Source organism: Mus pahari, chromosome 6, assembly GCF_900095145.1.
Source record: "Mus pahari chromosome 6, PAHARI_EIJ_v1.1, whole genome shotgun sequence".
In the NCBI taxonomy this organism is placed as follows: Eukaryota; Metazoa; Chordata; class Mammalia; order Rodentia; family Muridae; genus Mus; species Mus pahari.
The window spans coordinates 91,488,115-91,500,646 of NC_034595.1; the positions used below are offsets into that span (position 1 = coordinate 91,488,115).

At 53.7% G+C, this 12,532-nt stretch overlaps 1 protein-coding gene across 10 annotated transcripts in view; it reads right to left on the reverse strand.

Annotated features, from left to right (window-relative positions):
* The window catches only part of Arhgef10l (Rho guanine nucleotide exchange factor 10 like), a 145,770-nt gene that overhangs the window by 34,964 nt on the left and 98,274 nt on the right, over positions 1 to 12,532 (reverse strand). For all 10 annotated transcript variants that reach the window (XM_029539498.1, XM_029539497.1, XM_021199843.1 and 7 more), the window contains one exon: positions 2,218 to 2,339. In XM_029539498.1, the coding sequence (XP_029395358.1) occupies positions 2,218 to 2,339 (122 nt within the window). The remainder of the gene's footprint in view (positions 1 to 2,217; positions 2,340 to 12,532) is intronic.

Genomic DNA, 12,532 nt, shown 5'->3' on the forward strand with positions numbered 1-12,532 from the left:
GGCCAGCCACTCCCTTGCCCAACTCCAGCTTCCTCGGGGGAAGAAATGGGCTGGCTGCCCACTCCTGTGGCCACCTGAGAGCCCGAGTGAGTGGGAGAGAAGCTTGGGCAGCCGCCCGCATGCACATCTGTTCCCTCAGTAATTGGACAAGGCTGGCAGTCTCCGCTCTAATTCATCCGGCTGCCAGCACAGCGCTTGATGGGGCACAGCTGTCTGGGCTAGGTAGGAGGCGGGCAGGGCTGAGCTAGAACAGCCCAGGAAATACGGCAAGACAGGCCCTGGCGGGTCCCCCAGGAGCCCCTTCCTTCAGGCCCATTACCCATAGATATTCATGCCTGTCTCTCTCAGCTGACGTGGGGCTCCTCTGCCAGCCTGCATGTTCTGGAGCCCTCTAGCTCCAAGTGAGGAGACACACGGGTCCTCGCTCAACCTCCCAGGTTCTGGACAGCAGAGGAGACAGAAGCCCTTTGGGGACTCCGCCATTCCTCTCTGACCTCACTTGGGTGTGGCCTGTGTACCTGCAGAGGCCACACCCCAGGGCCACCCTTGGCTAAGCAACGCAGGATAGACCCAGACACTCTGCCCTCCACGGAAACTGGTTTCCACTCCAAGGCACACAGGTAACCAACCCCCACTCCTTCATTATTTCCCTCTAAAAAAGGCCCACGCAGCCCATACCCTGCAGGATAACTTTTCTTTTAATGATAACATGGGAGAGTGGAGAGATGGCTCAGCAGATCCGTTAAGAACACTGACTGCTCTTGCAGAGGAACTGGGTTCAGTTCCCTGCACCCACGGGGCAGCTCACAACCATCTGTAACTCTAGCTCCAGCGGGATCTGACGCCCTGCACTGGACTCCAGCCCTCCTCTTCTATCCACAAAGCCCCTGTCCACGGATTCAAATCAAGTTCTAGATGACATCACTGCCTGCCTTGGATCCATCGGGACTCTGGGAACGAGACACTACAAGACTCTCACGGTCTCCCTCGCCCAGGGGCTAGCCTCATCACCCAGAGCCAATAGTCTCAATGTCCCCTCCAGAACTCACATTGGAACGTAACGGCCACCATCACAGGACTAGGATGGTTCCTTTAAGAGACAATTAAGCCGAGCTCGGTCCCCTTCCCTGCCTTCCCTTTTTGATTTGTCTGCTCCATGCTGATCTGGCCACTTAGAACGTGGGTCCCCAGGGCCCTCTGGGGTCTGTGTCACTCTTGCTACATGGATCTCTGTTTAATGCCACCTCCTCAGGGACCTCCCTGAACTCGCTAACCGTGTAGCCCCCATTTCCATGCCTACTGTGTCTCTTCTTTAGATTCCCTTCTGCGTGCTGAGGTCCTGCCCGTCTTTGTCCACCAGACTGAAGGCCACGTGAGGCGGGGACCTCGTACGTCCCGGTCACCACTGCACCCCCAGTTCTAGTATTCAGTAGGTGCTCAAGGATGACCCGTGAACAGACGGATGAACGGAGGAATGAACGATGAACTTACATCGCCAAGGTGCTCTTTCAGCTCTTAGCGCCCCAGTCTACAGCCCAGCCCGCACGGCTCCTGCGACTATTTATCTGTGCTGGGTCCCACGCTCGCTCGCCCGTCCCAGAGCTCAGGGTCCTCATCTGCTTGGGAGAGGATAGACAACGGTTGCTCCAGATGGAGGGGCGGGCTCTGCCACGACATAAGGGACAAGTGACGGCTGTGGGGGCGAGCTTCCTGGTGGTCCATACCATGGAGACTGTCATCAGGTGAAACCAACCCCTTACTGTCATTTTGGCTGGGCTTTCGTCTCCTGTGAAATGTCGTTCTAACCACTATTGTAAGAAGTACAGCTAACACAGAAGAATGTAGTGGGCAAGTAAGAGGGTATGACTGTCACAGAGCATGCCGGGATGAGGGCAGTCCCACCAAAGCCAGCCCTTTGGCCTGGTGGCATCAGGCACAGTCCAAAGTCAAGGCTTCAACAGATGAGGTTGCTAGTATCCACTATCACAAAATAATGGAATTTTCCACCCCATGACCCATGCTGGTCATTCACACAGACCTCATTCGTTCAGCAGAAAAGCTAGCTCACAGAACAAGAACAAAAGGCTTGGCCCCCTGGGTCTCTAGGCTGGACTGAGACACTGGGCGAGCCTTTCCAGCTGCGATGACTCTACCTAGACACTGGTTCTCCCAGGCAAGGCAGGGCCTCCACAGCTACCATGTGCCGGGTCCACTCACCTGCAGGCTGAGGGCCCGGGAGGAGAAGGCGGGGACGCAGCAGGCCAGGATGGGGCACCAGAACGGGTTTTTGCTTTTCTTGTCCTCATCGGGACACAGCCATCCTGGCTGGTTCTCCTCCCCTGCAGCGAGAGGAAGTGGGTATACGAAACTAGTCAGGGTGTGAGCCCCAGCAACAGCGACTGGCCCTCGGCCCTGGGAGTCAGCGCAGACCCCAGCAGGCCAGGTCCCACGGTGACCTCATTGCTCTGGTCAGCGCCATCCCACCCCACGTGCCTGCTGCCCGGAGATGAAGCCGAGCATCAGGCTAGGAACCGGTCTATGGACCATGGGCAGGGATCTGGGAAAGCCGAGGGCAGAGTCCTAGCCTGACCCTACCACGGATCAAACTGTGCAGACACTCCAACGCCCTGAGTCTCAATTCCTTTGCCAGTGCAAGGGTGAGTAGGCTGGGGAGTTGGTCAGTGGGTAAGGTACTCAGTGTGCAAGCATGAGGGACTGAGTTCGAATCCTCAGCACCCCTGTGGATGCTGTGATAGTGAGTACCTGTAAGCCCGGTGACAGCAGGTATAGACAGACAGACCGTAGGGGCTCAATGGCCATCCGGTCTAGCCATGAGCAGGGTGGGGATGAGATTTAAGGCTAGATGTGTGGTTCTATCTATGGAGCATTAGCCTAGCATGCAGGAGTTCCTGGGTTCTATCCCCAGCGTGGAATGAATCAGGTGTGGTGCACACACCCATAGTCCAGCCCTCAGAAATGGAGGCAGGAGCATCAGAAGTTCAAGGTCACCCTCAGCTCCACAGTGAGTTCCAGGCCAGGACTGGACCAGGTGAGACCTGTCCACTGAGTGGAATGGGAGCCTTTGGAAAGGGTCCGAGAACTGAGTCGGATGCTCTGGTTTTGGACTTGACATTTGCTGGTATAGGCAGATCGACACCAGCAGACGGTGTTGCTCACTTGATGGGGAGGAGGGCAGTCGGGGCTCTGCTCAAAGGCAGCCCTCTGAGACGCCCTTCCTGACCACTCTGGGTATGACAGCCCCTCTGAGTGCCACCGAAGCCTGTCCTGTGTCCCTTGGTGTCTGTATGCCCGTCTGAATCAGTGTCAGCTACAGATCCAGTTGTGACTTGTCACCACAAGTCCCTCGGTTGTAAGCTGTGAGCCAGGGTCCGGGTTACGACATTCACGACTAACCCCACAGCAGTGTCCAGCACAGACTAAGAGTTCAGAACACACAGGTTCAAAGAATGAATGGCAGGGGGGCTGGAGAGATGGCTGAGTCTGAGAGCTCTGGCTGCTCTTCCAGAGGACCCAGGTTTGATTCCCAGGACCCACATGGTGGCTCACAACTGTCTATAACTCCAGTCCCAAGGGATCCAAACAAGGCACAAACATGAGCAGACATTTCATGCGGACAAATACTAATACACATAAAAATTTTTAAAATTTAATATTTTAATGAATGGAAGGTGGCACAAAGAAACTAATATCAGTCCCAGAAATTCTGCCTACCTTTCTTATACACCGAACCACAACAGCCATTCAGTGTGACGTGTGTGTATGTGTGTGTATGTGTGTGTGTGTGCACGCACACACGCCCCTGTACCAGGAAGCACCAAGGTGTGATGGTTAACACCGAGTGCAACATAACAACATAACAGTCTCTAGAATCACAACATAACAGTCTCTAGAATCACCATGGAGACAAACCTCCGGGCACATCTGTGAGGGAATTTCTAGCCTGGGTTAACTTGAGGAGGGAAGACCCACCCTGAATGTGGGCGGCACCATCCCCTAGGCTGGGGTCCTGGACTGAACAGAAAGGAGAAAGTGAGCTGAGTTCCAGCATCCATCTCGCTCTGCTTCCTGGCTGCAGATGTGATGTGACCGGCCGCTTCAAGGCCGTGCCTCCACGCCTTCCTACCCTTCCATGGTGGAATGCACCCCTCAACCTATGAACCACTCCCAAAACAAAAACAAAAACAAACAAAAACCTGGCCAGCATTTACAGTAACAAAATGTGGATAAAGTGCTCATCACCATAGAGGTGACACTAAGATGCAGGGATTGGAAAGCAAAACTAGGTCCTGACTGTGGCATGAGGCAGGACCCACATGGGGACTTGGGGACTGCTAGGCTCCAATAACCAAGTTCTTCACACTAAACCTGCAAGAACACAAGGCCACACCTGCTCCAACAAGGCCACACCTGCTCCAACAAGGCCACACCTCCTCCAACATGGCAACACCCACTCCAACACAGCCACACCTACAGGGCCACACCCACCCAACAAGGCCACACCTACAGTGACACACCTACTCCAACAAGACCACACCTACTTCAATAAGGCCATGCCAATTCTAACGAGGCCACTCTGAGAGTCCCCAGTGCACTGTCACAGAGCAATGCTAGCTCTGTCTGAAGATGCCCACCTGCTGGGTGCCTACAACTCTGGGGTCATGAGGAGATCATCTACTGTTGGGACAACAGCTTCCCTAAGTCCCACACTCCTCCTTGGTGGCAAACAGGAAGGCAAGCTTCCACCCAGCCTCCAGGGCCAGTCCGTAACAACTCCACGGAACCTCATTGCTCCCTGTTTGAAAACACCAGTGGCATCTGGTCTGCTTGGAGTAAGGCCCAGACTCTTCTGGAAGAGCCACAAGGACCACCCCTCCCTCCCAGCCGCATGTCCTGGTCACCAGACTCCACAGTTGTCAGCAGTTTCAGCACGCAGCTCTTGATGTCCCTTTACATGGCGTTCTGCAGCGGGCTCCTCTCCTAACCACACCCCCTTCCTTCCTTCTCAACAGAGTCCCCGCCCACCAGAACTGTCACATCCCTCATTACTGCAAGTGTCCCCAGGTTGGAGCGACTCAATTTTATGTCCATCCACTTTGCAATGGTGGGAAAGCCGAGACCAGCCTTGGATCCTGAGCGTTGATCTTCCCTGGACCGGCACTAGGTGGCGCCACCTCTCAGGATGCTGGAGAGCCATCTCCAGGTCACCCAGCTCAACACACCAGGCATTTCTGGAGGTTGCCTTTCTGGATCTTGTCACATTTCCCAACCCCTACCTGTGTATGGTTTCCACGCGTGCATGTATGCACGTGTGCCCATGCATCCAGACTTGGTTTGTCCTCATTACTAAAGGTGGCACCTGGGATATTGGGCATGCTCGGGCAAACATTACAGCCAAGCTCTACCCTAGCTATTAATATACATGGCCTACACACACTTGATTAAGCACACACTTCGATCCTGGGCTAATGGAAATGACCCGAGCGTGCTAAAGGTCGGCTGGGCCAAGCTGTGCTGTGTGGGAGGTTAGGGGTTAAATGTAGTTTTCCCTTCAGATGAGCTTATGAGGCACAAGGCATTATAACTGAAGGGACAGGGTTGGCTCTGCCCCTCCACGGGCTTCTCCATTCCGGTGTGCATGCGATATGGAGGCAGGAGGTTCTCTACCGTGCCGCTGGTCCGTGAGGGCCAAAACTATCTATCCATGTGCTTTCTGTGCAAGCACGAACACGCTGGCAGCTTTTAGGAAAGGCCAAAGGGAAAGGCTGGCCTGTGTAAGGATGAACCACTCCTGAGAGGCCCAGCGCAAACGCCAGCTGGGCCACAGAGGCTGGAGTAGTCACACGGTGACCACACTGGAGAAGCTGTATGTAGGCTCCCTATGATGCACAAGGGCTGGCCGGCGACCCGGATGGCTCCCATCCCTGCCTGAAGCCCTCAGCAGTGACAGCATTTTCTAATGGGCGCAGAAGTGGCCCTTCACACTCTGGGCCCTGGACACTGTCCCATAAAACCTATATCCCAGCCACAGAAAAGAGAGGAAAAGCCAGCGGGTTTGTGAGAGATGTGTCAGGCCAAGCACGACTTCCGCACATGCGCACGAGTCGTCCCATCAGGGAAATCGCGGTAAAGAAAGTAAGCCACTGGGCCCGATGCACAGTGTGCTCAGGCTACGGTGGGATAAGGGCTGCCCTGCGGCCTCTCAATTAAGGCCCAGCAGTAAAATAAACACAACCCAATTTAAGATACCATCCCTGCCCTTAGTGAACACTCACAGCCAAAGACGCCATGCCAGGCCGGAGACCTGTGGCGCTCACCCACCTGACAGCGGATAGGTGACCGCACATTCCCCACCCCCACCGCTCCCCGCAGCTCCTCCCTCCGTCCCCCTGCACGCCCCAGCCTATCAGGCCCTGGCAAGTCATTACCATATATATTTTTAATGATCTGACCTTCTCCCTCCAGATGGTGCCTTTCTTGTGTGCAACTGGGATTGCTAAATGAAAATGGAGTTGTGGGCTCCCCATCTGCTGCTGCCATTGTCCCTGTCACAAGACCAGAGCAGTTGAGACCTGAATGAGGAGGCTGTGGCCCCTGAACACAGAAAGCCTGCTTGGAGTAAGTGACATTCAAGAGAGGCACCAATGGCACAGAGGTGATTTCAACTGACGCTAAGTGGAGGCTTATTTAGGGCCCTGTTTGTGCTCAAGAGCCATTGCAGCACAGGAGGGAGCTCTGGGGATAGGAACTCTCCCCCTCCCCCAGCCTAGGAAGCATCTCCCCAAACCTACTAGAAGCACCCTAGGCACGGCCTACCTCAGCCTTCCAACACACTGTGATACTGAGCCTGTTGCCCAGTCTAGAAATCAGGGGACGGAACTCCATTCACTTGGAGTTGTTGGGGAGCCTAGAAAGACCATCAATGAGGTCTAGGCTATACCAAGCCCTGCAGAAATGGTGGCCCTTTCAGATCACCCTCCTCTTAACACTATGAGGAGAGGCTGAGCCACCTCGAGCCCTGCTGTGTGCTTGGCCTCCGGGGTGAGATCTTCACCATCATGAACCTCTGTTCTCAAAATTCCCACATCCTCGGCCATTGTCAGAGCCTCCTCATCAGACGGCCTGGTGCAGGGAGACGCTACCAGTCACAGCCAGTCAGGGAGATGCCACCAGCCACAGCCAGTCACCAGGCTAAGCATCTTTTCCATAAGCCACCCCACCCCGGGATGCTCAATGCTATCCATGGAAGCCAGCCAAAGGTCACAGCTTCCCAGTTGGAGTGTAGGGCCTCGGACCCCTTCCCAGAGAAGAGAGCCACCAACCATATCCAGGCAAAGCTTAGGGCAGTGGTTCTCAACCTGTGGTTCTCAACCCCTTTGAGGAGCAAATGACCTTTTCACAGGGGTCAGCTTAGGCCAACAGAAAACAAGATATTTATATTATGATTCATAACAGTGGCAAAATTATAGTTAAGGAGAAGCAACTGAAATGATTTGATGGTTGGGAGTCATCACAACCTGAGAAACTGTACTAAAGGGTCACAGTATTAGGAAGGTTGGGGTTCTCAGAGTTCTTCTACACCCCAGTTCTCAAGACTCTCCTGACCCTCATATCCCCAGGCCCCAGGAGAACCATTGGCCTTCCAGATCCTAGCACTGGGAAGGTTTGCAGAGTCCATGAGATTTAGACCTAGGACACAGTCAGGCTAAGGTTGCAGGCATCAGTTCTGAGTAGCTGTGAAGAGAGAGGGCTGAAGGCTACACCAGAGATGAGACGCAGGGAGACCCCAGGTTTCCTGCAGCCCCTGCCTGAAGCCCCTGAGGCTCCTCCTAGTGTGGGTGTGACAGGGCCCCCACCCCCAGGCCCTCTCTAGAGAGCTGTCAGAGGGAGCGGTTCTGGGGCCTGGGGATATGAGGGGCAGGGGAGCAGAGCCTTAAGAACTGGGGAGTTGGGGCAGGGGAGGCAGCAGAACTCTGAGAGCCCTGACCTCCCCTTCTTTCTCTGGAGCCCTCTGTGTGTACCTATAACCTCTGTGTGTACCTATAACCAAGGCTCTGTGTATAGGCTAGCAGCTGTGATGGGTGGGAATGTCTGACCCAGCTCTGCACTGCCATGGGAGGCTCTAACTCCTGGGTGCAGGGCTGCCCCCCCCAACACCCAATGCCCCCCGCATGGTCCCTACTCTCTGATTCCCCCAGAGCTGGGTGCTAAGAGCTGGCAGGACAAAGCAGTCTTGGAACTATGGACCAGTGTCTTCTAGCTCCAGGTCGCGTGGTAGAAGGCCTGCCCCAGTCGCCTGCTGAACCTTCCGGTGCACCTGAGAGCCTACTGCAATAGGCAAGGGCCCTTGGCGATCCAGTCTGGCCACAGATGGGGAAACTGGGGCTCAGGAAGGACATCTGCCTTTCCTGGGATCACAGGGTAATGCCAGTGTTTGGAAGGGGTCCCCTTCTAGAATGAAGCTCTCTTGTTCCTCATTCAGTCTTTGGGGGACTGCCATTCTGACTCACTGATACAGGAGAAAATTAAATACAATAAAGGACTGGCACATCTTTAACATGGTCTTGCTCCTTGAACATCACACACACACATACACTCACACATATACACACTCTCACACATACACCCAAACACATGCACATTCTCACACATACACACAAAAACACACATGCTCATGCACACACACATATGTATGCACACATGCAATGTGAATACACATACACACACATACATACATGCACACACATATATCCATACACACATACACATGTATGCACACCCATACATATATGAAAATACATACACATAACACATACATGCACACACATATACATACACACACATACACACACACGACACTGCAGATGAGAAACAAAAGCAGCCAAATGCACAAGTTATTCAATCCCAAGGGGACCAAGCATTCAAATATAATTTCAAACGACTGTCCTATTAAGGCTGCCGAAGTGACTCTGCGTGAAGACAGTCCATGGGCTCAGTCAGCGCCAGGTCCAGCAGCACCAGCCCAGCTCCACAGACTGTCCAGGTTCTACTAGGACGCTGCCTGAAAATCCAGCCTGGAGCTCTGGCCTGTGATCCCAGGTACCTGGGAAGCTGATGTGGAAGGGTGGTGAGTTCAAAGCCTGCCTGGGTGACAGAGTAAATTCAGCTCAGGGAGCGGCCTCCCTCCCCTGCCTCAAAACAGAAGGAAAGGGAGGACTGGGGGTGTTGGGCAGGCAAGAGCCTTGCTGAGCATATGTAAAGCCTAGTTCCATCCGGACAGTAGAGGGAAGGAAGGGGGGAGACGAGGAGGAAACAAAAAGGAAGGAGGAAAGGGAGGGAGCAGGGCAGGAGAGAAGGGGTACGGGGGAGGGGCAGGAGGGCAGGGGCAAGGAGGCAGGGGTGCAGGGAGGCAGAGGGGGGCTTACAGTGGGTTTTAGCATTCATTGGCTCACCTTGAAGTACATAGTTTGGGAAGGCAGCATGTGCCTGCCCCCAAGGCCCAGCAGGGGGCACCACCTTAGCCTTCCAAGGGCCAGAATCTCCAAGTCTTATCTTAAAGCCTTCTCTCTGCCCTCTGAGGAGCTCTGGTTGCCAACACCAGCCCTAGACCCAGAGCCAGAGCACTGACCAAGCAGATACCTCTGGTCCCAGCTCCTTCAGAGCCACACACCCCTCTCCATCCTCCCCGGGGCCCTGTGCACAGCAGCAGAACATCTCACTTGGATGCAAACCCAACTGTGATGTCACAGGCTCCCCATGTTCCAGTGAATACCTTCAGCACACACCCAGAACAAGTTCTTCTAACAGCCCGCCTGCAAGTCTCATCTCTGCTCTACAGAACAGCATTGCCATCTGAGACAACTACCTAGTTCTTACACACACACACACACATACACACACACACACACACACGCACACACATACACACTCAACACACATGCATACACACACTCACATGCATGTACATGCACATGCACACACATGCACATGCACACACACTCACGCACATGCACGCATACACTCATACATATGTAAGCACACGCACATGCACACACATGCATGCACATGTGCATGCACACACTCACACACATGCATGCACACACGTATGCACACACATACTCACACACACATTTATGCACACACATACCACACATACCCTGCTCAGACCACAGTGAACACCCATTGCTGCTGCCCCAGGACCTGCACACTTGTGGCTGCCACACCTGAATCACTTGGCTGGGATCTTCCCATGGCTTCTCCCTGACACAGCCCTCACTCTTGGTGACAGCAGCATGGCCCTGCTTCACCTCCTTCACAGTCCAGCACTCCACTTAATGTCTGTGTGTCCATCTCAAACTCAAATTCCTCAAAAGCAGAGCGCCTTCTGAGTTTTGTCAGGGCCCTTTATGCCTAAAATTATCAGGGGATGGGGGAGGCAGAGGCAGGTGGATCTCTGTGAGTTAAGGCCAGCCTGGTCTACAGAGTGAGTTCCAGGACAGCCAGGGCTACACAGGGAAATGAGCAAACAAAGCTGGAAACGGTCACCTCTGTGTCATTGCAGTACTGAACAGACTGATAGACCCTTGCGGCTTCCTGGCCACCCAGCCTAGCTCAGTCAGTCAGCCCTAGAACAAACATGGGGAGCTGGGGAGGCGGCTCAGTGGTTAAGAGCACTGACTGCTTTTCCAGAGGACCCAGGTTCAGTTCGCAACTGCCCATAACTGGATTTCCAGGGCTTCTTCATCCTCTTCCAGCCTTCCATGGCATGCAAGTGGTACAAAGACATCTATGCAGACAAACACACATGCAGTCTTTTTTTTTTTTTTTTTTTTTTTTTTGAGACAGGGTTTCTCTGTGTAGCCCTGGCTGTCCTGAAACTCACTTTGTAGACCAGGCTGGTCTCGAACTCAGAAATCCGCCTGCCTCTGCCTCCCAAGTGCTGGAATTAAAGGCATGTGCCACCACGCCCGGCTCACATGCAGTCTTGGCTTTTAAAGTGGATGGTGCCCGGGGAACACCTGAGGCTGTCCTCTGGCCTCTAAATAACTACACACACATGCACTCACACATGCATATACATGCTCTCTCACACACATACACATACACACATATGTACTCACACATGCATACACAAGCTCTCACACACATACACACTCACACAATGCATGCACATGCTCACACATACACATACACACATGCATGCACACATATACACGCATGCATGCACACACATACACTCATGCATGCTTGTGTGCACACACATGCCCGGACACACACACATACACTCAGACATGCATACACATACTCTCACACACATACACACATACTTACATGCACGCATCACACTCGTGTGCACATACACACACTGCTATATGAGACAAGTAAAAAGGGTTTTTAATGAATGAAAGCCAGCTGACAGAGGCCTGACTCCTGATTCAGGAATATTTTTCAAACCTATTGGAGGAGCTGGAGAGATGGCTCAGTGGTTAAGAGCACCAGCTACTTGTCCGGAGGACCCTCGTTCGATTCCCAGCACCCACACGGTGGCTCACAACCATCTGTAGCTCCAGTTCCAGAAGGTCTGATGCCCTCTTCTGGCCTCTGAGGGTACTGCATGCATGTGGAGCAGATCCGCATGCAGACAAAACACCCATATATAAAATAAAAATTGAAAAATAACTCATCTAGAGAAAGATCACACACACACAGTCAAGGTAAACAAAGATGCTCCCAGTGTCAGCTAGATTTCTATCTACCATACAATCCTGACTGTTTGCCAGCCATAAAACAAACAGATTAAAATCACTACAACCCAGTGCATGTTGATATGGCGGGGTCGGGACACAGGCAAGTGAGGTGGCAGAGGCCCTGGAAGCATAATGCCTGGTGTCTGAGTCTTACATCTAAACCTTCCTGCTGTGTGATTTCATAAAAGTTACTGCACCTCTCTGGGCCCGAGTCCACAATGATTTTTTTTTTTAAGTTCTCAACAGACCTACCTCAGGGAGCCTATGAACCAAGATGTACCTGGGATTTTGCAAGCATCCAGCCTGGTATTTATTTATTTTACCGTATTGAGATACACATCAGTGGTGATTAGGTACCACCAGCGTGTGCTCCGCAGGCAGGAATCACCACCCCCTGGCAGCTAATCAGTTTGTGTCCAATCCCAATAACTCAGGGACAAGAAAGCCAAGGCTTAGAGAGGGAGGGAGTGGTCCAAGGTTGAGAACTGGGCATTTCTACATGGCACCGCCTCCCTCCCACTGGGACGTGCCCTGCTCTCTAACCACCGAGAGCTCATACCCCCAGCCTCTCTCCTGCCCCGCCCTTGCTCTGCCCCCAGCCTCTCTCCCGCCCCGCCCTGGCTCTGCCCCCAGCCTCTCTCCCGCCCCGCCCTGGCTCTGCCCCCAGCCTCTCTCCCGCCCCGCCCTGGCTCTGCCCCCAGCCTCTCTCCTGCCCCGCCCTGGCTCTGCCCCCAGCCTCTTTCCCGCCCCGCCCTGGCTCTGCCCCC